Below are 23,317 nucleotides of genomic sequence, written 5' to 3' on the forward strand. Positions count from 1 at the left end.
GTTTAATGAAATAATTCCTCATTTCTGTTCTCCTTTTATAATTAGTTGCTAGCTTCAAACACATAGTTTTGTGATTTTTTCCTTTTGCTTTATCAGTTAACATTCACCAAGAGGATATCAAAATACCATGTATAAAAATGGCATAGAATTATTTGTGTATCACTCAAATTTAGTATCACCTATGTCAAAATTGTATTACTTATCTTTCTAGGCTGTAGTGACCAATGAACTTGAAGATGGTGACAGACAAAAGGCTATGAAGCGTTTACGTGTGCCCCCTTTGGGAGCTGCTCAAGTTAGTACTGGCTTCAAGTTTGTTTGTTTTGTTTTGTTAAAAATTAGATGTCAGATCTCACTTCATAATAAATTGTAATGTCTTCTCACCTTTCCTTTCTTACTCTGTATTCTCTCTCTTGTTTATTTTTATTGACATGCTAACTTCTTGGTCACACTAAATGATTAAGGCAAGATATTTATTTGATTGATATAAGGATTTGAATTTGCTGGACTACTACATAGCTTCATCTAAAACACAATAGTTATACCAAGAAAAAAAGTTTGTTAAATGATACCTACACAATAGTTATACCGAAAAATAGCATATATTAAGGGATAAGTTCTATGCTAAAGTAATAAAAACAAGTCTCAATAAATTTAAAAATATTTAAATAATACAAATTATATTCACTGACCAAAATGAAATCAGTAACAGAAATTGCTTCCTCAACCTAATGAAAGGGATATACATAAAGCCTATAACTAATAAACCTAATGGTGGAACACTGCCTGCTTTCCACCTAGGACAAGAACAAAAAAGAATGCCTGTTCTTACCACTTCTAGTCAACATTGTATTGAAGATTATAGCTAGTGCAGTAAGACAAGTAAAAGGAATAAAAGGTACCTAGGTTCAGAAGGAAAAGTGAAGCTTTTGTTTTTCCAAATGACAAGACTTTTGTAGAAAATCTAATGGAATTTGCAAAATAGCTATTAGAACCAGTAAGTTTAGCAAGGTTGCAGAATGCAAAATCAATATATAAAAATCAACTGTATTTTTTTATATATTAGAAATTGCATTTTTAAGATATCATGTTTTCCTAAATTGTTCTATAGATGTAACAATCCAATTCAAAATCCTAGCAGACTATTTTTGGCAAAAATTGGTGAGCTAATTTTAAAATTTATATGGAAATGAAAGGACCTAGAATAGTCAAAACAACTTTGGAGGGACTAAGTAGCAGGATTAACACAGTCTGATTTCAAAACTTATTTTGAAGCTGTAATCAGGATATTATAGTTCTAATTTCAAGATAGGCATAAACTTCAATGGACCAGAATAGATGGTCCAAAAATAGAACCAAACATCTATGGACAATTAATTTTTTCTTTCAATTAATTAATTAATTAAAATGTATTTTTGTTTTAGCAGTTGTGAACTTACAAAACAGTCATGCACATAGATAGAATTCCCATACAGCAACCCTTCACCAACATTACCAAACTGTTGTGGGACATTTGTTAAAGATTATGATGGACAGCTAATTTTTTATTAAAATACAAAGACAATTCAGTGGAGAAAAAATAGTCTTTTGAACATATGGTGCTGAAACAATTGAACATCCATAAGGAATAAAAATGAACTTCCATCCATACTTAAAACAGTATATAAAAATTAATTCCAAATATATCATAGACTAAAACTACAAATTTCTAGAAGAAACTATAGGAGGAAATCTTAATGACTTTGGTTACACAAAGATTTCTTAGAAATAAGCTCTTCTTCAAAATTTAAGGGGAGCAGATGTTCTTCAAGCAGTTTGGGCTTCCCACGTGGGAGGTCCCAGGTTTGGTTCCCAGTGCCTCCTAAAAAATAAAAAAAAGTTTTAAGACTTCCACTTTTCAAAAGACATCATTAAAATAATGAAAAGGAAACAGACCAGGAGAAAATGTTTATAAAACATATCTAAAGAACTCCAATACTCAATAATAAGAAGATGAACTCAGGTTGGAAATGACTGAAAGATCTGAACAGAAACTTCATCAAAGAAGATGTACCAATGGCAAATAAACATGTAAAATGATGTTCAATGTCATTAGTCAGTAGGGAAATGCAAATTGAAACTAAAATGAGATACACCTATAAATATGACTAAAATGAAAAAGATTAACAATACTAAATGTTGAAGGAACATGGGAAGTGGATGTGTTTCAAGCAGTTGGGCTTCCGTCTACCATATGAGAGGACCTGAGTTCAGTCCCCAGGGCCTCTTGGTAAAGGCATGCCTGTGCAATGAGCCCGGCCTGCGCAGCGAGCGACAAAGCAAGATGATGACACAACAAAAGAAAGACGCAGGGGAGAGTCAAGGCAAGATGCAACAGAAACCAGGAATTGAGGTGGCTCAAGCGACAGGGAACCTCTCTTCACATTGGAGGTCCCCAGGATTGACTCCTGGTTAAGTCTAGAGGAGAAAATGAGAAGAGAAGACAAAAAAAAAAAAAGAAACAGTCACAGAAGATCACACAATGAATGGATACAGACAGCAGAACAGCAGGGTGGGAAGAAAAAAAAATGTTGAAGAAACAGAAACTCATATCTCATATGCTGCTGTTGTAAATTATAGTTGCATTGAAAAGTTGGCAGTTTCTTAAAAAGTTAAACATATACCTACCATTACGATCTAGTCATTTTAATCAGAAGTATTTACCCAAGGCAAATGAAATCATATGCCCACACATATGCTTGTACATGAATGTTCATAGCAACTTTATTTATAATAGCCAAATGTCCATCAGTAGGTGAATAGATAATTTATGGCATAATGCATACACTGGAATACTATTCAACAACAAAAACTGATAAGTTATTGATACATGCAACAATATGAATGACTCAAAATAATTATATGAGAGAAAGAAGCCAATCAAAAAAAGAGTATCTACCATTTTATTCCATTCACATATGACTAGAAAATGCAAACTAAAACATACTGACAGAAAGCAGATTAATGGTTCCCTGAGGGTAAGGCAGGGTGGGGTAAAAAGGAGGAATTACAAATGAGTGTGAGGAAACTCTTTGGAGTAGTGAATATGTTCATTATCTTGATTATGTTGTGGTTTCTTAGTTATTTACTCATATGAAAGCTTATAGAGTTATACACTTTAAATGTGTGCAATTTATTTGTCAAAATTGTATTGCAGTAAAGGTATAAAAATAATAAAATTAATTTTTAAAAGTTAAGATGCTTAGGAATCTATATTAGCCAGCAGTCCCTAGGGAAACAGAACCAACATGAGATGTCTGTAAATAGTATGAGTTTTATAAAATTGTTTCATGCGACCATGGGAATGCACAAGTCCAAATTCCATAGGGCAGGCTTCAAGCCAGGGACTCCAATGAAAGTCCTCAATGAGTTCCCCAGGAGACGCTGGCAGTCTGAAATAGAGATGGGGATTCTGTCTCTCAGTGCTGAAATCACTTCTCTTTGAACGCCTTCAATTAACGCCTTGATTGGATGAGACATCACTCATTGCTGAAGGCAATCTCATATACCACCTCCAACACACACAGTTTTCTTAGTTGTTTACATATATGATAGGTTATTTCCCTATTTTTTGCATTAGTTTGGTACATTTGTACTATTGATGAACCCGTATTATTAAAATTATATTACTAACTAAAGCCCATAGTTTACATTAAGTTTCACTCTTTGTGTTGTACAGTTCAATGAGTGGTTTTTTGGGTGTGTGTGGGTTTTTTTAAAATTTATTTTATTGTGGTACATATATATCACAATATTTCCCATTTTAACTATTTCAAATACACAATTCAGTGGTAGTAATTACACTCACAATGTTGTGCTATCATCGCCATCAATGTTTTTTTTGGTTAGAAGGGTTTTAGAAAACATTCACAATGTCTTAAGTTTAATTTAACCTTTAACAACAATAACAAAATTTTTGTAGCATTTATAGCAAATATTTGAGTCCTTAAAATTATTTTTCTCAGTGTTTCTCACCCCTTTACTTTTAAAATCTCAGACACTTTGTATTATTTATTTTAGAAAATTCTATTATTTTAGAAAACAGTAGTTTTTAAAATCACTTTCTAAACATTATAATAGAGAAAAAAAAATTTTTGAACCTACGTACTACAGTTGAAGATTTTGATATACCAATATCTTGAAATTTTCTAGTCTATCTTGAAAAATTCAGTTATCCAGTATAATAATATGAATACTGTTAGAAAATGGGTATTCTTATTTTTACCATTGTCTCTAATTATTCACAGTACCAAATATACAAACTGTAATTGAGTAATGTTGACTTACAATATTTAGAGATGTATACATTATAAAAATAAAATTCCATCTTAAAATTTCTCCTATAAGAAAAACTCAACATATATATATAAAACTTGATGCCTACAGATTATAATCTGTTTAGCAACTCATTACTTTCTGTAAAATAATTCAAATAATTGGCAGTTCTGTTCTAGTATTATAGGATGATAAAGAATAATTCTATAGTTGAGATTTATAAAAATTCATTTCTTAAGATAATTTTATTTTCATAGTAGGCCTTTAACTGAGACCTTTGGCTTAATTTATTATAGCATGTAGTAAATGCAATCAATATTTTGCCCTTTACCCAAAATGCTGTTTTCCTTTTCACAGCCTGCACCAGCATGGACTACTTTTAGAGTTGGCCTATTTTGTGGAATATTCATTGTACTGAATGTTACCCTTGTGCTTGCCGGTAAGTAGTTTAAATTTTGAATTTATTTATTCTTAGTTTAATATATCTATATCATATTCTGTCCCTCTATAAGGAATCAAGCATGCAGCTATTTTTGTTTTATTTTGCCCTAGAGGTGTATCCTAAATATTTTATCCTTTAAAATATTTCTAGTTTATGGTTTTATTCTCCATCATTTCCAGTTTCTGTGTACAAATTCTTCATACTTTTCAGAGTTAAGTTATCAAGAGCCTCAACCCCCTTGATCACATATAGTATTAAATAAGATATTTTAAAAATCCATGCTCTAAAGCTCATGCACTTTATTGGAGAACCTCTAACCTGCTTTCCAGAACCTGGAAAAGTTACTTTTCATATAGTTTTTAGAAGATTGATTATATAATTTCCTATTCTATTGACATTAAATATTAGAAGGAGCTAAGGATGATTGCTTGAGGTGAGTACACTCCCAACATCAAGAAGTGATAAAATAGCAAGGGAAACATAATCTTACTAAACCTCCCAACAGAATTTTATATACTACACTGTTTTTTTCCTATTAAACTTTGCTGGTGTTTCTTTTCTGTTTTCTTTGCTATCTCCTTCTTTTTTTATGTGATATCTGTTTAATGTTGGGGAGTACCACTGGACTCAAGCCTCATCTCTCCTCTGCATTCCTTTCCAGCCTCGGCAATCTTATTCAACCCTATGACTGTAAATACTGTCCATATGCTAATGACTCCCAAATTATATCATCTTTTCTCTGAATGATATCTCATTGGCTACTTGCTGTCTAATAGGTATTTCAAACTTACATGGAGAAAAGAATCCTTGATTTTCACCCCCAAACGTCCTCTCTTTTCTGTATGGCATCTCCTTTCATCCACTTTCTCAGACCAAAAATGTTTAGCCACTCTTTTCCTTCTCACCTCATCTCCAGTCCATTAGCAAATCCTGTTTTACCTCCAAAATATATTCCAAATGTGACCACTTCTCACTACCTCCATCAATACCATCTTAATCTAAGTAACCATTTCTTACCTAGAATACTGCAACAGCCTCCCATTTTAGTTTCCTAGGTGCTCAAAGCAAATACCATGAAATGGGTTGGGTTTAAATGATGGAAATTTATTTGCTCATAGTTTTGAGATGGAAAAAATATTCAAATCAAGGTATCAATAAAAGCAGTGCTTTCCTCCTGAAGACCAGCAGTCCTTGGCTTCTCTGTCACATGGCAAGGCACATGGTAGCATCTGCTGGTCTCCTCCTTCTGTTCCGTGTTTCATTGATATCAGCTTCTTCCTTCTGTGACTTTCTCTCTCTCATGTCTGAATTCATTCCATTTATAAAGGGCTCTGGTAATAGGATTAAGACCCATCCTGATTGAAATGGAACACACTTTAACTAAAGTAACCTTATCCTAATGTCCTACTTACAATGAGATTACACCCACAGGAATGGATTAGATTTAAGAACATGTTCTTCTGGATATATACAGCTTCTAAACTAGTCTTCCTGAATCCACTCTTGTCTCCTTACCACTACCAGTGTCTTTTTTTTTTTTTTTTTTTTTTTAGTGTAAGTTAGAGCATGTCACTCTCCTATGCAAAATCCATTAATGGCCTCTCTTACAACAAAATTCAAATACCAGGAAACGGATGTGGCTCAACCAATTGGGTCCAGGGTTCGGTGGCCAGGGCCTCCTGGTGAGGGCAAGCTGGCCCACGCAGTGAGCTGGCTCACGTGGAGTGCTCGCCCATGCGGGAATGCATCCCCACACAAGAGAGCCGCCCTGTGTGGGAATGTTGCCTCATGTGGGAAAAGCTGCCCCGTACAGGAGTGCCAGCAGACATGGATAGCTGCAAGATGATGCAACAGCAAGATGATGCAACAAGAGACAAAGAAGAGAGAAAATAAGGGGAGCTGAGGTGGCACAAGAGAGTAATTGTCTTTCTCCCACTCTGGAAGGTCCCAGGATTGGTTCCCGGACCCACCTAATGAGAATACAAGCAGACACAGAAGAACACATAGTGAATGGGCACAGAGAGCAGACAACAGGAGGAATGGGCGGGGGGCAGGGGGGGAAGGATTTTTTTAAAAAAGTAAATCTTTAAAAAAAAAAATTCAAATACCTTCCTATGACCTACAGGTTCTGACCCCTCTCCGCCTTTCTGACTTTATATCCAGTCATCTTCCCAACATTCAATTTCAATGTTTCCATCCACAATTGTATTGTGAACAAAACAAGCTCATTCATATCTAAGAGCCTTTGCAGTTGCCTGGAAGGCTCTACCCCAAGATGTCTACATGCCTTACTCCCTCATTTCATGTAAGTCTCTATTCAAATGCCACCTCCTTAGTAAAGCTTATCCTGTTCACCTTATCCAAAAATATCCTGTTCTTTCATTTTAGCCTGCATTAGTTTTCTTTAGAGCACTTGTTGTTGCATGACATTTTATTATTCGTTTGTTTTCTTATCTGTTTTCCCGCTGGAACATGAGCTCCTTGATGCCTGAGTGTTTGTCTCCCCTGTTCACCATTGTGTCTCCAGCACCTAGAACAGTGCCTAGGTCATAGTAGAGGCTCAAAAAAATATTGGTGAATGTTTGAATGAATGGAAGAGGAGAGATGAAATTAAATGATAAATTTTTTTAAAAATCACACACAAAACAGAGTCGCAAATCTTATGTGTCTAGGACTTTTAATTTAAGGGCAGGTAATCCTGGTATATCTCAAGAGTCTATGTATTATATAACAGAAAAAGAATTATGCTTGTATTGATAACTGAATAATTAAATTCTGCTCAATGAAGTCTACAAAGAAACATGATGTAGAAATAGGTGTCACTATATAAAATATCCATTATATTCTGTTATGGACTTGTAGTAATCATGAGAGTGCCTGAACAAAGGTTTATATCACTGCCATACTTACTAGAATATGAGTTTCTTGGTCGTAGGGACTCTGTCTTTTCATTTTTGTATTTCAGGTTCCTAATAGTGCCAGACATATAGCAGATATTCAAGAAAAAATTTACTGAACTTATTATTACTCAAACATTCATGTTTAATATATAATACACTTTATTTATAGAAAAGTTTTAGATTGTTTAAAAGTTACATCAAAAGTATAGGGGATTCCCGTAATTAACACTGTCAATTGGACATTATCAAATTCTGACCCAAATTGTAATGGCTTTAGTGAGCATATGAACTTTACCTATTAACAGTGTTTTGGGAAGCGGACTTGGCCCAATGGATAGGGTGTCCGCCTACCACATGGGAGGTCCGCGGTTCAAACCCCGGGCCTCCTTGACCCGTGTGGAGCTGGCCCATGCGCAGTGCTGATGCGCACAAGGAGTGCCGTGCCATGCAGGGGTATCCCCTGCATAGAGAGCCCCACGCGCAAGTGCAGCCTGCCCAAGAATGGCACCACACACACGAAGAGCTGACACAACAAGATGATGCAACAAAAAGAAACACAGATTCCCGGTGCTGCTAATAAGGATAGAAGCAGTCACAGAAGAACACACAGCGAATGGACACAGAAAGCAGACAACTGGGGGGTGGGGGGGGGGAAGGGGAGTGAAATTTTAAAAAAAAAAAACGTGTTTTCTTTTTAATAGTTTTTTTTTAATTTTTAAAATACATAGATCTGTTTCAATTTTGTATTTTTTTAAGTTTTCCTTCCCACTGATTACTAAATATCAATTCTGTACTGTACTATAAGTTCATGATTTAATATCAGATATATGATCCTATTTATTCTAGTTCTATTTCTTCAGGTTGAATACAATCTATGGAATTTCTACAATAAAAACTTACACTTAGATTATCATTGTCAAGCTAGCTATTTTGAAAAGAACACTGGTTTGGATTCAGAAGTCTAGGTTCTAGTCCCAGCTCCATTATTCATTAGTTATTTTGGTTTTAAGGACTTCACTTAACTTCTCTGACACAGGTTCCTCATCTGTTAAATGAACATAATACCTTAAACTAAAAGGGTTGTTTTAGAATTCATATGCACATCCATTCATTCAACAAGTAAATTTTATGTGCCGCATAATTATGCTTGGTAACAATGAGTCTTCAGTTAGGTAAGAGAATCCTTTCCCTTATGAAGTGTATTACTATGCTAGGGAGATTAAGACATATGTTAAAAAACAATAAGGGAAGCGGACTTGGCTGCATCCACCTACCACATGGGAGGTCCGCGGTTCAAACCAGGCCTCCTTGACCCGTGTGGAGCTGGCCCATGTGCGGTACTGATGAGCGCAAGGAGTGCCGTGCCATGCAGGGGTGTCCCCCACGTAGGGGAGCCCCACACACAAATAGTGTGCTCCGGAAGGAGAACCGCCCAGCGGGAAAGAAAGTGCAGCCTGCCCAAGAATGAAACAGCACACACACAGAGCTGACACAGCAAGATGATGCAACAAAAAGAAACACAGATTCCCAGTGCTGCTAATAAGGATAGAAGCGGTCACAGAAGAACACACAGCGAATGGACACAGAGAGCAGACAACTGGGGGGGAGGGGAGAGAAATAAATAAATAAAAATTAAAAAACAGTAAGAATACACTATAAAATAGAAAATTGAAATGTTCTAAATAGTTCAAAGGAACATATGCTTGCTTTTCAATGAAAGCATTATTGCCATTATGGAAGAAATGGTATCTGTGCTGGACATTGATGGAATGAAAGACAAAGAGATTTAATTGGCCAATTGGGGCTGCTGTTGAAAGAGGGAATGGATTTTTAGGAGAGTTGGTAAAGTGAAGGAGAGTATTAGATGATAAGAGAGTAAAAACAGCTTGAGATCAGCTCATAATGATCAGCTAAGAATTGTACGTAAAACATTTATGGAATATATGGTAGGGGTTGTTCTTTTCTTTGTGGGTGGGATTTTTTATTTCCAGGGTGATAGTGATGGTATCATCATCATTTTCATTTAATAAGAAATAAGAAAAAAATAAACTTCTGAATTCTTTTTGAATTAATGTATTGGATAGAGTGGTTTTTATTTAATTCGGGGAAAATTGAGAATTGATATTTTGTTCTCTTTAGTAAATATAGACTATGTTTCATGAGACAGCCTAATTTGTTTTTTAATGTTACAGTTTATTCATTTAGAGTTGTGCATTGTGTTCTCTCTCCTCAGAACCCTTCTTTGATCTTTTTGTGAGTGTATGTGTTGAGGGGGAGGGTAGATACAGCTGTCTATCCTTATTGGTAGAAAAATAACACTACTGTGAGTTAGAAACATAGCAGTGGTAATGCATGTACAGGCATGATTCTTTTCTTTAAACATTTCCCATCAAAAATTACTTTGCATAATTGTTTTAGTTTCTCAAGGGACATTACCTGATGTTTAATGATTTCTTTGAAAATCACATATTCTAAATATTTTGTTTCAAGGAAGATGAAAAATTTCCTGTACGCTTTTAGCCTTTTAAAAAAACTTACAGGTTTCTCAAAAACAATTTCCTAATAACCTTTACGTAAAGTAATTTGATACAATAATGATATTCCATATTTCAGTTATTGATTTGATGAAAATCAAAAAGTTTGACCATTTACAGTGATTATAAATGTGTGAAATACACTAGTGGTAAGAGTGTTTATTGTTGCAATCTTATTGGAGAATATTTTGGCAGATACATGAAAATATTTAAATACAATCCATTTGTTGAAACAATTTTTTTCTAGAAATTTATCCTACAAATATATACTTGTACCTTCATGCAAGGACATATATGCAAGGAGGGTATACATTGCCATTTTCTTAATAATAACAAAATGCTAAAAACCACTGAGATGCCCACCAGTTGGGAACTGTTTAAATAAATTAATTTATACCTATACAAAGGGATACTATAAAAATATTAAAGTGAATGAGATAGTAGTGGGAATGAAAGTTGTATAACACTTTGGAAAGCCATTTGGCACTTTCTACCAAAATTGGACATACACTAACCTATGACCCAGCAATTCCACTCCTAGTTATATATGCAAATAGAACTGTCTACAAACATTCACTAAGAGATATGAGAATATCCATAGCAGTAGTGTTTGCAATTGCCACCAAATTGGGAACAATCCAAATGTCCATTAACAGAAGAATAGATAAATTATATTTCTTATCCAGTGGAATAGTATACAGTAATAAGAACAAACTATAACTACATGCAACATGGATAAATCTTGCAAGCAAATGTAGAGCAAAAGAAGCCAGACAAAAAGAGTACATTCTTTTTATATAAAGTCCGAGAAACAGGCAAAAATATATGATGTTAGAAATAGGGTAGTAGTTATCCTTGGTGGGTAGGTAGCAATTAGAAAGGAGCATGGGGATAGGGGGCTTCTGGGATGCTGGTAATGTACTGTGTCTTGTTCTGGTGCTGGTTTACTTTATGGAAATTCATCATATTGAATACTTATGATTTATCCATTTTGCTGTGTGCAGGTAATACTTAAATTAAAAATGATAAAGATATATCTGTCTATGAGTACTGAAATGGGAAAATCTACTCCAGGATATAAGTGAAAAAAACAAGGTATAGAACAGCATGGATAGTAGGCTCCCAATTATAATCGATGAATTGTTTGTTTTGTTCTTAAACTTTTTCAGTATACATTTCTGTGTGCATGAATAATTTCTTGAAAGATAGATCAAATTATTAACAAAATTTCCTCTGGGGATCTGGAGTGAGAAGAGGCTTGCTTCTCATATCCTGTATAATACTTAGACAATATTTTTTTCCCACGTGCATATTTTACTTACTAATTTTTTTTAAAGTTCCTTTTTAAAAAACTGATTTGGTAATTTGGTACAATACAGAGAGAGCTGTTAAGTTTGTTAGTTTTAAAGCACAGTGTTATGCTCTGTTTGTTTAAAGACAGAAACATGATTTGTTTACAACCTAGCCCCACTGTTAAGCATGCATGCTCTAGAGCCAGATTGCGGGGTTAAATCTTTGCTCTTCTTACCACCTTGGCCTAATCTAACTACACCTCAATTTCTTCATATATCTACTAGGGAAAACCAATTTAGAGTTGCTCTGAGAATTAGTGATATTATGCATGTAAAACACTTAGTACATTGCATAACTCAGGATAAATGCTTAATAAATGTTACCTAATATTTAAAATTAAAAATTTATAAATCCACGAGCAGTTTGGAATGGAACATTGTATTCTCTTGTCCTTTGGCCAGTGAATCACAGAGATGATATACTTGTTCTTAAAAAGAAACAATCCTAATTCATTTTATTTTTAATTTCCTGGAATTTTTCGTAATGACCTACCTTGTCAGCAAGAGTTGGTGTGGGTTAATCACTAGTAAATCTATAAAAGGTTGCTCTGGGAAGATAATGCCAGAAAGATGCTTCATTGTATTGCATATCTTGGGTATTAGATATAGGTGCAATTTGAATTTTCTGAATTTTGAAGACTTAATTGTCTATATCAATTAAGATTGACATGTAGTTTTGAAACATTTGGAAACTAAATCAGTTCATTAACTTAAATGTAGTTTTGGTTTTTTTTTTTTTTACTTTTATTTATTTATTTATTCCTACCCCCCTTGCAGCTTGCTTGCTGTCTGCTGTCTGTGTCCATTCGCTGCGCGTTTATTTTTGTGTGTCTATTTGTCTCCCTTTTGTTGCATCATCTTGCTGTGCCAGTTCTCCACAGGTGCAGGCCAGCCCCTGGGACACAAACCCAGGGCCTCCCATATGGTAGACGGGAGCCCAATCGATTGAGCCACAGCCACTTCCCTTAAATGTAGTCTTTTAATTTCATCCAGGGGAATATATTTGTAGCATTTGTCAATTAACAATGGTCCTAATCTTTTTTTGGTGGTTATGGTTTTAAGTTTTTTTTTTTAAACTAACTTTTCTAACTGTGGAATTCAACTATCTTATTTTATTCAGGGTATAAAGTAATTGAGGGGGGGAGAGGTGGGGTGGGGGTGGTAGGGTTCAATGGGAACTCATATATATATGTATTTTTAATGTAATATTATTACAAAGTCAATAAAAAATAATAATAATAAAAAATAAAAAATAAAAAATAAAGTAATTGAAAGCCTTAGAGGTACTCTAGTTCTTACATTATCAAATAGAACTTAGCCTTTGTAAATATGTATTTAGGTTTTATAAATATATATTTTCCTACTCATGACCATTTTCTTCATATGTATTAATAGAACAGAATGCTACTAAGGCTAGAGACAAGAATATTTGAACCATAAACAAAGGTTTATGTAGGTTGTCTTTTTTCGCTTGCTTGATAGTGTCCTTTGATGCACAGAAGTCTTTAATTTTGGTGAAGTCCAGTTTATCTGTTTTTTTCTTTCGTTGCTCATGCTTGTGATATCATAAGAGTCCACTGCCAAATCCAAAGTCATGAAGGTTTGTCCCTATGCTTTCTTCTGAAGAGTTTTATAGCTTTTGCTCTTATATTTAAGTCATTGATCCATTTTGAGTTAATTTTGTATATGGCGTGTGGTAGAGATCCAGTTTTCATTCTTTTGCTTGTGGATGTTCATTTTAACTCAGCCATCATTTGTTGAAGAGACTACTCTTTCTCCATTTAATGGACTTCATATCCTTGTCAAAATCAATTGGAGGGACGTGGATGTGGCTTAAGCAGTTGGGCACAAGCCTACCACATGGAAGGTCCCGGATTCAGTTTCTGGTGCCTCCTAAAGAAGACGAGCAAGACAGTGAACTGAGGTAACAAAGAGACACAGTGAGGAAACACAATGAGAGATACAACAAGCAGGGAGTAGAGGTGGCTGAAGTGATTGGGCGCCTCTCTCCCACATGGGAGGTCCTGGGTTCAGTTCCCAATGCTTCCTGAAAAAAGGAAAAGAACAAGATGAGAGCACACAACAAACAGACACAGGGAGCAGAGAACAAGTGCAAACAATGTGGTGAGGGGAATAAATAAAAATAAAAATCTTTTTAAAAAATCAATTGGTCATCAATATATAGATGGGTTTATTTCTGGGTTTATTCTATTTATTCCATTTATTTTCTTTCAGCAGTGATTTGTAGTTTTCATGTACAAGTCTTTTATATTCTTGGTTAAATTTATTCCTAGATATTTGATTCTTTCAGTTGATCTTATAAACGGAATTGCTTTCTTGATTTCCTTTTTATATTGTTCATTACTGGTTTATAGAAACACAACTGATTTTTTTGTGTTAATCTTGTATGCTGCAACTTTGCTGAATTTGTTTATTAGTTCTAGTAGTGTTTTGAGGGATTTTTAGGATTTATATTTTTGTTTTCTGACTGTTGTAATATATCTGTTTTCTTTCTTTAGGAATCAGGATAACCTCCTAACTAATCTTGCTTATTTGTTCCCTGCACTCTGTTCTTCATATAGGTTATGCTAGAATAACCCTTTAAAATCATTGTTCAGGTCCTGTCACTTATGTGCAAAACCTTCCACTGGCTTTCTACATCAAAGTAAAAGTTTTAGTCTTGATCAAGTTTCTCACCACTAATCCCTACCTGATCTGCCACTTACTTACCATTTTTCCTCTTACAATTGCAGTGACCTTCTCACTGGTCCTGGAGTATACCAACTCATATCAATCTCTGAGTCTTTTGTACTCTCCCTCTATCTGGATTTCTATCCCCCCAAGTATTCACCTGGTTCATTTCCTATTTCCTTAAGATTTCTGCAAATGTCATCTCCTTAGAGATTTCCCCTGACCACTCTATAAAAAATTAGCACCTAACATCATTCTTTTTTTTTAATGTATTTTTTAATTTATTTTTATTTTTATTTTATTCATTTTTTAAAAAATATTACATTCAAAAAATATGAGGTCCCCATTCACCCCCACCGCCCCCACCCCACCACTCCCCCCACAGTAACACTCTCCCCCATCATCATGACACATCCATTACATCTGGTGAGTACATCTCTGGGCATCGCTGCACCCCATCGCCAGTGGTCCACACCATAGACCACACTCTCCCACGTTCCATCCAGTGAGCCATGGGAGGATATACAATGTCCGGCAGTTGTCCCTGCAGCACCACCAAGGACAACTCCAAGTCCCAAAAATGCCTCCACATCTCATCTCTTCCTTCCATTCCCTGCACCCAGCAGCCACCATGGCCACTTTTTCCACCCCAATGCCACATTTTCTTGATTATTAAGCACAATAGTTCATGAATAGAATATCATTAAGTCCACTCTAATCCTTACTGTATTCCTCCTTCCTGTGGACCTTGGCTTGGTTGTGTCCATTCCACATTATGTCAAGAGGGGGCTTAGATTCCACATGGATACTGGATGCAATCCTCCTGCTTTCAGTTGTAGGCACTCTAGGCTCCATGGTGTAGTGGTTGACATTCTTCAACTCCATGTTAGTTGAGTGGGTAAGTCCAATAAATCAGAGTGTAGGAGCTGAAGTCTGTTGAGGCTCAGGGCCTGGCTATCATATTGTCAGTCCAGAGATTCAAATCCCCTAGATATATCTTAAACCCCAGCACCAACTACAATTCCAGTAAAGTAGCATGAAAGGCTTGTGAAAAGAGATCACATCTGAGTCCAGCTCCATCACTCAGAAACATCAACTCCAAAGAACGGCCAACTGGCATGGCAGTGAACCCCATCTGCCATGACCATAGAACCTGTGGGTCTCTTTAGCCCTCAAAAGAACCAGTACCTGGGGTGTATCTACTTTATCTGTCTCTGAGACTCTGCTCAGGTGTGCATAAGGGCAATCCTTCTGACAACCTCCAGACTCTTTTTTAGAGACTCATAGCCATATAAACTCTTGTCCTTTCCATTTCCCCCTTACTTTAGGTCAAACAGCATTTTTAACTGCTGTTATTATATGTAGACAGGGATATTCTGCTGGTCCACGTTGAACCTTTAATTCAAGGTCATTTTCTAGTTACGTCATCAGCTGGTACTTGGTAGTGATCCCTCGGTGCCAGGGAGGCTCATCCCCGGGTGTCATGTCCCACGCTGGGGGGAAGGCCTTGCATTTACATGCTGAATTTGGCTTCGAGACTGGCCACATTTGAGTAACATGGAGGCTGTCAGGAGGGAACTCTTAGGCACAGTGCTTCTCTAGGCCTTGTTCTTATTTCAGGTGTATAGGCTCACAAGCATAGTCATTAGTATCAGGGGCTCACTGTTGGACCCTCATTCCTTTCTGGTCCTTGCCATTGCACCCGGGGGACTGCCGCTGCTCCCCTAGGGACCACAACAGAGCCCCCCCCCCCCCCCCCCCCGGCCAGGAACCCAGGACTCCCCCAGCTGTTGTTTTTAATTGTTTCCACTATGAGTATATTCAAACATTTCCATGCACCCTGGACACATGCCCTGTATAACTCCCTGTAAACCATATGTCTCCTGTCAATAACATCCCATACCAGTATTCCTCCGCTGCCATTGTTGAACCACTCTGTGATCCAAAACTTCCTGAAAAGTGAAGCCCAATATAATGCCAGGTTCCCTTAATAGTAAAGTGGAATATAGCGATGAGTTTAAAGGTTAGGTATAGAATACATATTGATTTGGAAAAATTCTACATCCTGTCTTTTTCTTTTCTTTTTTCCTAATTATTGAGCTTCTCTTCACAAGAGCCATAGATCACAGTAATTCATATATACAATATACAGTACTCTCACATATCACATAAAACCTTTTCCCTTCCACAGTGATAATCTTTTAACTTATTCATATCATGTTTACTGAAACTGATGTACAGATATTGAGACAATAGCTTTCAAACAAGGTAACATTGTGTTTACATTGTGGTTTATACTTTAGGCTATACAGTTTTCTAAATTTTTAGTTAACCTATGCTTTACATTATGCCTAACATCATTCTTTATCTCCTTACCCTATTTCATTTTCCTTCAAAGAACTTATCACTATCTGACATTATACAGAATAGAAGTTTCCAGAACACAGCTATTTTGTTTTGTTCATTACTAAAGTCTCAAAATTTAGAATGTAATAGGCAGCTGATAAGTATTTGTCAAATAAATGAATAAATGAAGTTTCCTCAAGTAAGAGAAGGAAACAAATATATGCTGACTATTCATAATGAGCCACAGATTGTTTCAAGCACTCGATATATGTTGTTCACATTCAATTTCTCAATAAAATTTTCAGAATATATATCCCCCATTGAACAATAAGGAAACTGAGACTAAGAAAAATTAAATAATTTGCCCTAGTATAGCTAGGATTTGAAATCTGATCTATAGTATTTTCGACTCTAAAGCAAAAGCTCTCTACCCTATTATTTTTAAATTATTAAATATGCTATATAAATTTCAAATGAGTGATACTAAAATAAATGATTTACAGTTATTTGGGAAAATGGAGAAATACTAGGCCAAACTGAAGTGTTTGGCACATAGTAGACTCAAAATCAAACATGCTGATTGAGTGAATTTTTGAACAGGTAAGGATTTGCCTCTTAGATAATTATTTGATTTGGCAGAGTGGACTAGCAAGGCCATTTTTAGGTACAGAAAACAACATAAGCAAATGAGAAAACATGAACTTGTTAAAAGGATAATAAAATTCAGCAGCAGCAGACATTAATGTGTAGGGAAACTGAGAAAAGTTTGGGTAAAGTGAGTTGGAGATCAGATTGTAAAGAACTTGAATGCCAGGTATATTAGCCAAAGGGGTGCTGATGTAAAATACCAGAAATAGGTTGGTTTTTATAAAGGGTATTTATTGGGTATAGAAGCTTACAGTTACCAGGCCACAATGCCTAAGTTACTTCCCTCACCAAAGTCTATTGCCACATATTGGAGCAAGATGGCTTCCAGCGTCTGCCATGGTACAGGCTCCCTGGGTTCCTCTCTTCCCAAAGCTTGTTTCTCTCATGGCTCAGCTCCTCTAGTTTCTCCACAAGGCCAGCTGTAGACTCTCAGGCAGCCAGCTCTGTCTCTCTCCCTGGGGCTCAGCTGCTGTGTTCCTCTGGGTACATACTTCCAGAGCTCCAGCTCAAAACTCCCACTAACTCTTCTGCCATGTTGTATTCTTTGTGAGTTCCCTTGGTGGACGGGAACCAAAATCCTATTGATGTGGCCCAGTCAAAGCCCTAATTATAGTTTAATCATGCCCAGAGGAAAAGACCAGTTTATTAACATAATCCAGTATTTCTTTTCTGGAATTCATCAATAATATAAAAAAGCTACAGCAGATTAAGGTGTTTGAACATTATAATTGCTGGAGACCTATAAAATAAGAATAAGAATAATGAACATTTGTGTGTGCAAATGGGCAATAGAATGTAAAAGTAAGTAAAAGTAGACTTTGGAGCAAACCTGCCTGGGTTCAAATCCTGGTTGTGCCCCTACACTAGCTGAGTTACTTTGAGCAAATTCCTTAATTTCTCTGTGTTTTTGTTTCCTCATTAATGAAATGGAGATAATAGTTTTTATCTCACAGAGCCATTTTTTTATCTTTACCCCAATTTTGTTTCTTTTTTTAAACAAATATTTTATTGATAAATATTAATAAAGCATACAATTCATCCAAAGTGTGTAATCAATGGAATTTGGTATAATCACATAGTAATGCATTCATCACTTCAGTCATTATTAAAGCATTTTCATTATTTCAATAATAAACAAAAACAGACAAGCAAGTAAACAAAATTCTTCACCTCTCAGTCTCTCTCTCTTTCCCCTGCTATACATAGCTGCTATTTCTGGCTATTCTTGCATAATTATTTATTTAGCAATTTTATTAAAAAATATTCACACACCATACAATCTATCCAAAGTGTATAATCAGTGGCTTTTAGTATAATCGCAGTGTTGTGCATTCATCACCACAAAATATTTTAGAACCATTTCATTACTCCAAAAAGAAAAACTCCACACTTCTTAGCGTGTTTTCCCCAGCCCTACATAACCACTAATCTAATTTCATCTTTATAAATTGATTTCTAGTTACGTTTTATATAAATGGAATCATACAATATCCTACACAATATATTTAGGTCATAGTAGCTCAATCATATAGTATTTGTCCTTTTGTGTCACAGAGCCATTCTAAGGATTAAAAGAATTAATATATGTAAAAATACATGGAACAGTACTTAGCATATAGGAAGCATTTTGTAATAGTTAAATATTAACTACTATGTTTATATGACATTAACATTGTTTCACATTGTTTTCATATGTACTATTTCTTTTTATTTTCACAGCAACTCTATGAGGTAGAGTTTACTATATTCAGCTTAATGATGGAGCAAACAAAGCCCAACGAATTGTGTCATGCCAGAAATCCCAACTGACAGAACTGATATTATATTTCTAAGCCTTTTCACAATTATTCTCCGTAATCTAAGACACTAATGGAACAATGGGAAGACATGCTAAAAGTCAAATTTTAGGGAAATTGTTTGGATGGAATCCTGCAGGGTGGAATGAAGAAGAGAAATAAGCAGGGTTATCAGGCTCTTGAAATCATCAAGATTTAGGTTTTATTTATGAAAAGTCCTATGCTAGGGTTGTATCATTGTCTTCATTGAGAATGAAAAGAAAGGACAATTAAATGAGACATTATGTATTTTATATCTAACCAATAAATTAATATTCTTTCAGCTATATTTAAACTTGAAACAAATAGAAGTGTGTGGCCCTTGATAAGAATCTATCGGGGTGGCTTTCTTCTGATTGAATTCCTTTTTCTACTGGGCATCAACACATATGGTTGGAGACAGGCTGGAGTAAATCATGTGCTCATCTTTGAACTTAATCCAAGAAGCAATTTGTCTCATCAGCATCTCTTTGAGGTAATCAAAACAAGACATAAAGGTCCACGAATATAGTACCTATATAGTGGCTTTAGTGGGTGCTAGAGTCTCTTCTACTGGAAGAGTTTACTGTCTTCATAACTAAATGTTTTACTTACCTTTGTTTGGTTAAAAATATTTCTGTGTATTGGTCAAATAAAAATAACAATTTTCTCTTTTTGTCTTCCCCATTCTTTACCAGATTGCTGGATTCCTTGGGATATTGTGGTGCCTGAGCCTTTTGGCATGCTTGTTTGCTCCAATTAGTGTCATCCCCACATATGTGTATCCACTTGTCCTTTATGGATTTATGGTTTTCTTTCTTATCAACCCCACCAAAACTTTCTATTACAAATCCCGGTTTTGGCTGCTTAAACTCCTGGTAAGTCCAGAAACTTGTGTACGCTTTGTATTTTTGGGTTTGTTTTTTTTTTTTGCAGGTGCAAGGCTTTCATGGCTCCTTTTTTTAAAAAAAAAATACATTTTTTATTGAAGTATATCATTCATACATGAACATATAAAACAACAAGTGTATAGTAAAAGTTGTGAATTTACCAAATAAACATGTATGACATCATACAGGGGGTCCCATATATCACCCCTCCATCAACACCTTGCTTTGTGGTAAAACGTTTGTTACAAACTATGCGAGAGTATCGTCAAAATATTACTACTACTATAGTCTATATCTTACATTTTGTGTATTTTTCCCCCAACCACCTTATTTTTTTTAATATATTTTTATTACAGAGATTATGAACTTACAAGACAATCATGCACCTGAGTAGAATTCCCATACAATACCCCTTCACCAACACACCACACCCTGGTGGAATATTTGTTACAGATTATGAGATAATATCAGACTATTACCACCAACCATGGTCCATAGCAGAACTTGGGTACTATGTTTAGAGTGATATATTGGTCTTTGGCTTTCTTCAGGAGGAAGACAAGACTTCTGGGTTACACATCTCTAGAAGTCCTCACTCACATTATAGTCAACGAAACTTCTTTTTTTTTTAGGGGGTACAAGGGATTGAACCCAGAACCTTGTACATGGGAAGCAGGCAGTCAACCACTGAGCCACATCCGTTCCCCAGTGAGAGCTGGGGTTTTTTGTTTGTTTTGTTTTTAGTAGGTACCAGGGATCGAACCCAGGACCTTGTACATGGGAAGCAGGCTCTCAACCACTTGGGCTACATTGTTTCTCTCTATACTAAAAAATAAAACAACATTGCCAGGTAGTACAATAAATATTAGATTACCTTTCTTATTTGGAATTATGTGTCATTTCTTTACTAGATTTTTGTAGAGTTTTTAAACTATATTATCTGGTCACAAGAAATACCTTTCAGATCATAAACACTGTTTCCTGCCTCAACTAATGTGAAATCTCTTTAAAGTTATTTTTTAAATGAAGTTTTGAAAGATTCACAAAACTCTGATGTTACTATGAATGCATCATTGCAGTATCAGAGTAATATAATTTAGTACATTAAATGCTAAGTGAGCATTTCCCTGGTGCATCTTCTTTGTTTAAATAGCTAGCCGTGATTTATGCATGACCAGTTACTCATATTAGCTAGCAGAATGATTCCCTATTTAATAGACATTTATCTATGTATCTGCTGTTTTTGTTAATAAACAAGGGCTTATTGATAGATTTGCAATGATGATATAAGAAGCAGAAGTAATAGGATAATAAAATGCTCTATCATAAGCAGTAAAATACCAAAAGAAGCAATATGGTTTACTATTTTTATAGTAATAGTTGTAAACAGAAGCAACACTATCTTAGTTTTTTAAAGACTCATCCTAAGTAAAACTACATTTTTTCTTCTTTTCTCTTTAATTTTTAGTGGGAAAAGCACATATATCACTGAATCTATGGGATTGATATGTGCTGTCTCTTCCCCAAAACTTAAAAATTTTGTGTGAGAAACATTTTGAAATAAATATTGTATGTCAAATTATTTACATCCATGAAGTCAGACATCCTCTTCCCAGGTCTATATTTGCCCTAATTGATACCAATTTGAAAGCAGAAACATCACCTCAAATTTTCTAAACAAGAATATAAACTATTCCTACAGTTGACTTTTAAGGACTGAAAAAACATCAGTGACCAGCTAAAATACAACTCAATTCGGAATCTACCTGGAGTTCATCCAGATTCCACAAGTTAAAGGCAGTCTTCTACAGATCTGTCCTCAGGCATTAGATGCAAGTTTGGAATTTTTTCCAGGGCCACCCTCAGTTCTGAACAAAGGGCTACGAATTCAGGGAGTTTCCTACCCCATTGGACTTGATAGTACGCAAGAAATACTCACAGAAGTTACCAAAAGTGGGATTCTTAAAATCATAGTTTTATTATAGTAGCATCGTACAAATAAGTAGCCAAAAGACACATGGGGCAAGGTCTCAGATGCAAGCTTCTGTGTCTTTTCCACTTGGAGTCAGAATGTTTCATCCTCCCAGCAAATCAATGTATATTATTAATTACTCACCCAAGCTCCAAGGTGTTCAGAATTTATATGGGGCTTTATTAAATAGGCATGAATGGTGGCATCAGTGCCTACATGGTTGAACTTAATCTCTGGACCCATTCCCTCCCAGGGGTTGTGGAGGTTGGGCTAACAGAATGTGGCTCAAAGCCTATACTTCCTAGTCACATGGTTGGTCTTTCTGGTGTAGCCAGCCCTAACCCTAAGACTGCCTTGGCTGGCCCCACCTTGTCATCTCATTAGTATATGAACTATCAGGTGTGATCCCTGGCATACTACAGGAAATTCCAAAGATTTAGAGGTTGCACTCCTTGCACCCTACCCCAGGCTGGAACAAAGGCCAGACCTCTTTTTGGAGGCCAAGTTCAATACTATACAAAGTATTAACTGAAGTTTTAAAATTAGAGTGCTTTGCTATATAATTTAGAAATCAGTTTTTGGCCAGTCTTTTCTTTAGTTGAATAAATAAAATTTTTGCACATATCTACTATAGGAATAGTAAATGTATTAATTTATTTGATCTTGTTTATAACCCATGAGTTTGAATCTACGCTTAATCCCCACTTTACAAATGAGGACCTAGGTCCAGAGAAGTTAAGTAACTTGCCTAAGCTCACACAGCTAGTAAGTAATGGAGATGGGATATAAACCTAGGCAGTCGGGCTCCATACAGATGGTGGCATTAGCTAGTTTATCTATGTTAGATAGATAAAGTAACTAACACTTAGACCTGTTACTTTATCTAAGATGTGTAACTTTGATGAAAACCAGAGGAAATAAAAATTGAAACTTGGAAAAATGTGATTATTTACAGGGTTCTAAAATGTAGAAGTTAAGGCTTCAGCTTCTTAATTATTTATCATTAATTTAGAGGATTATGTCTATAAAGATGAAAGTTAACATATACTTGTAATAACTTATTAGTGGCTTTTTTGTGTATGTGGGTAAAACATCAGATATCCAAAATAGTCTCTAGCTTTCATAATACTACTACTCAGTGAATCATTATCATTTAAATCAAAATCAAAAGATAGAAATGGAGAAATCGAAAGGCCTTAACCAAAATAAGAGAAAGTATAAGATACAGGATTCTCACTCAAAGGGGAATTCAGATAAATCTAAAATTAATTTTGTGTAAACATCAGGTTGTAAAGTATGACTGTTTATTTTCTCCTCCCCATCCTATGTCTGACAGAACTACTTGATTCCTTTTCTTTATATCCAGTGTATTTTGTGTGTATCTCCAGCATAGCAGTTATTGCATTGTGCTATA

At 35.4% G+C, this 23,317-nt stretch overlaps 1 protein-coding gene across 1 annotated transcript in view; it reads left to right on the forward strand.

Annotated features, from left to right (window-relative positions):
• The window catches only part of XPR1 (xenotropic and polytropic retrovirus receptor 1), a 258,295-nt gene that overhangs the window by 174,951 nt on the left and 60,027 nt on the right, over nucleotides 1-23,317 (forward strand). The window contains exons 6-9 of the mRNA XM_004461856.5: nucleotides 212-295; nucleotides 4,672-4,753; nucleotides 19,347-19,537; nucleotides 19,740-19,919. Of these exons, the coding sequence (XP_004461913.1) occupies nucleotides 212-295; nucleotides 4,672-4,753; nucleotides 19,347-19,537; nucleotides 19,740-19,919 (537 nt within the window). The remainder of the gene's footprint in view (nucleotides 1-211; nucleotides 296-4,671; nucleotides 4,754-19,346; nucleotides 19,538-19,739; nucleotides 19,920-23,317) is intronic.

Source organism: Dasypus novemcinctus, chromosome 13 (assembly GCF_030445035.2).
Source record: "Dasypus novemcinctus isolate mDasNov1 chromosome 13, mDasNov1.1.hap2, whole genome shotgun sequence".
In the NCBI taxonomy this organism is placed as follows: Eukaryota; Metazoa; Chordata; class Mammalia; order Cingulata; family Dasypodidae; genus Dasypus; species Dasypus novemcinctus.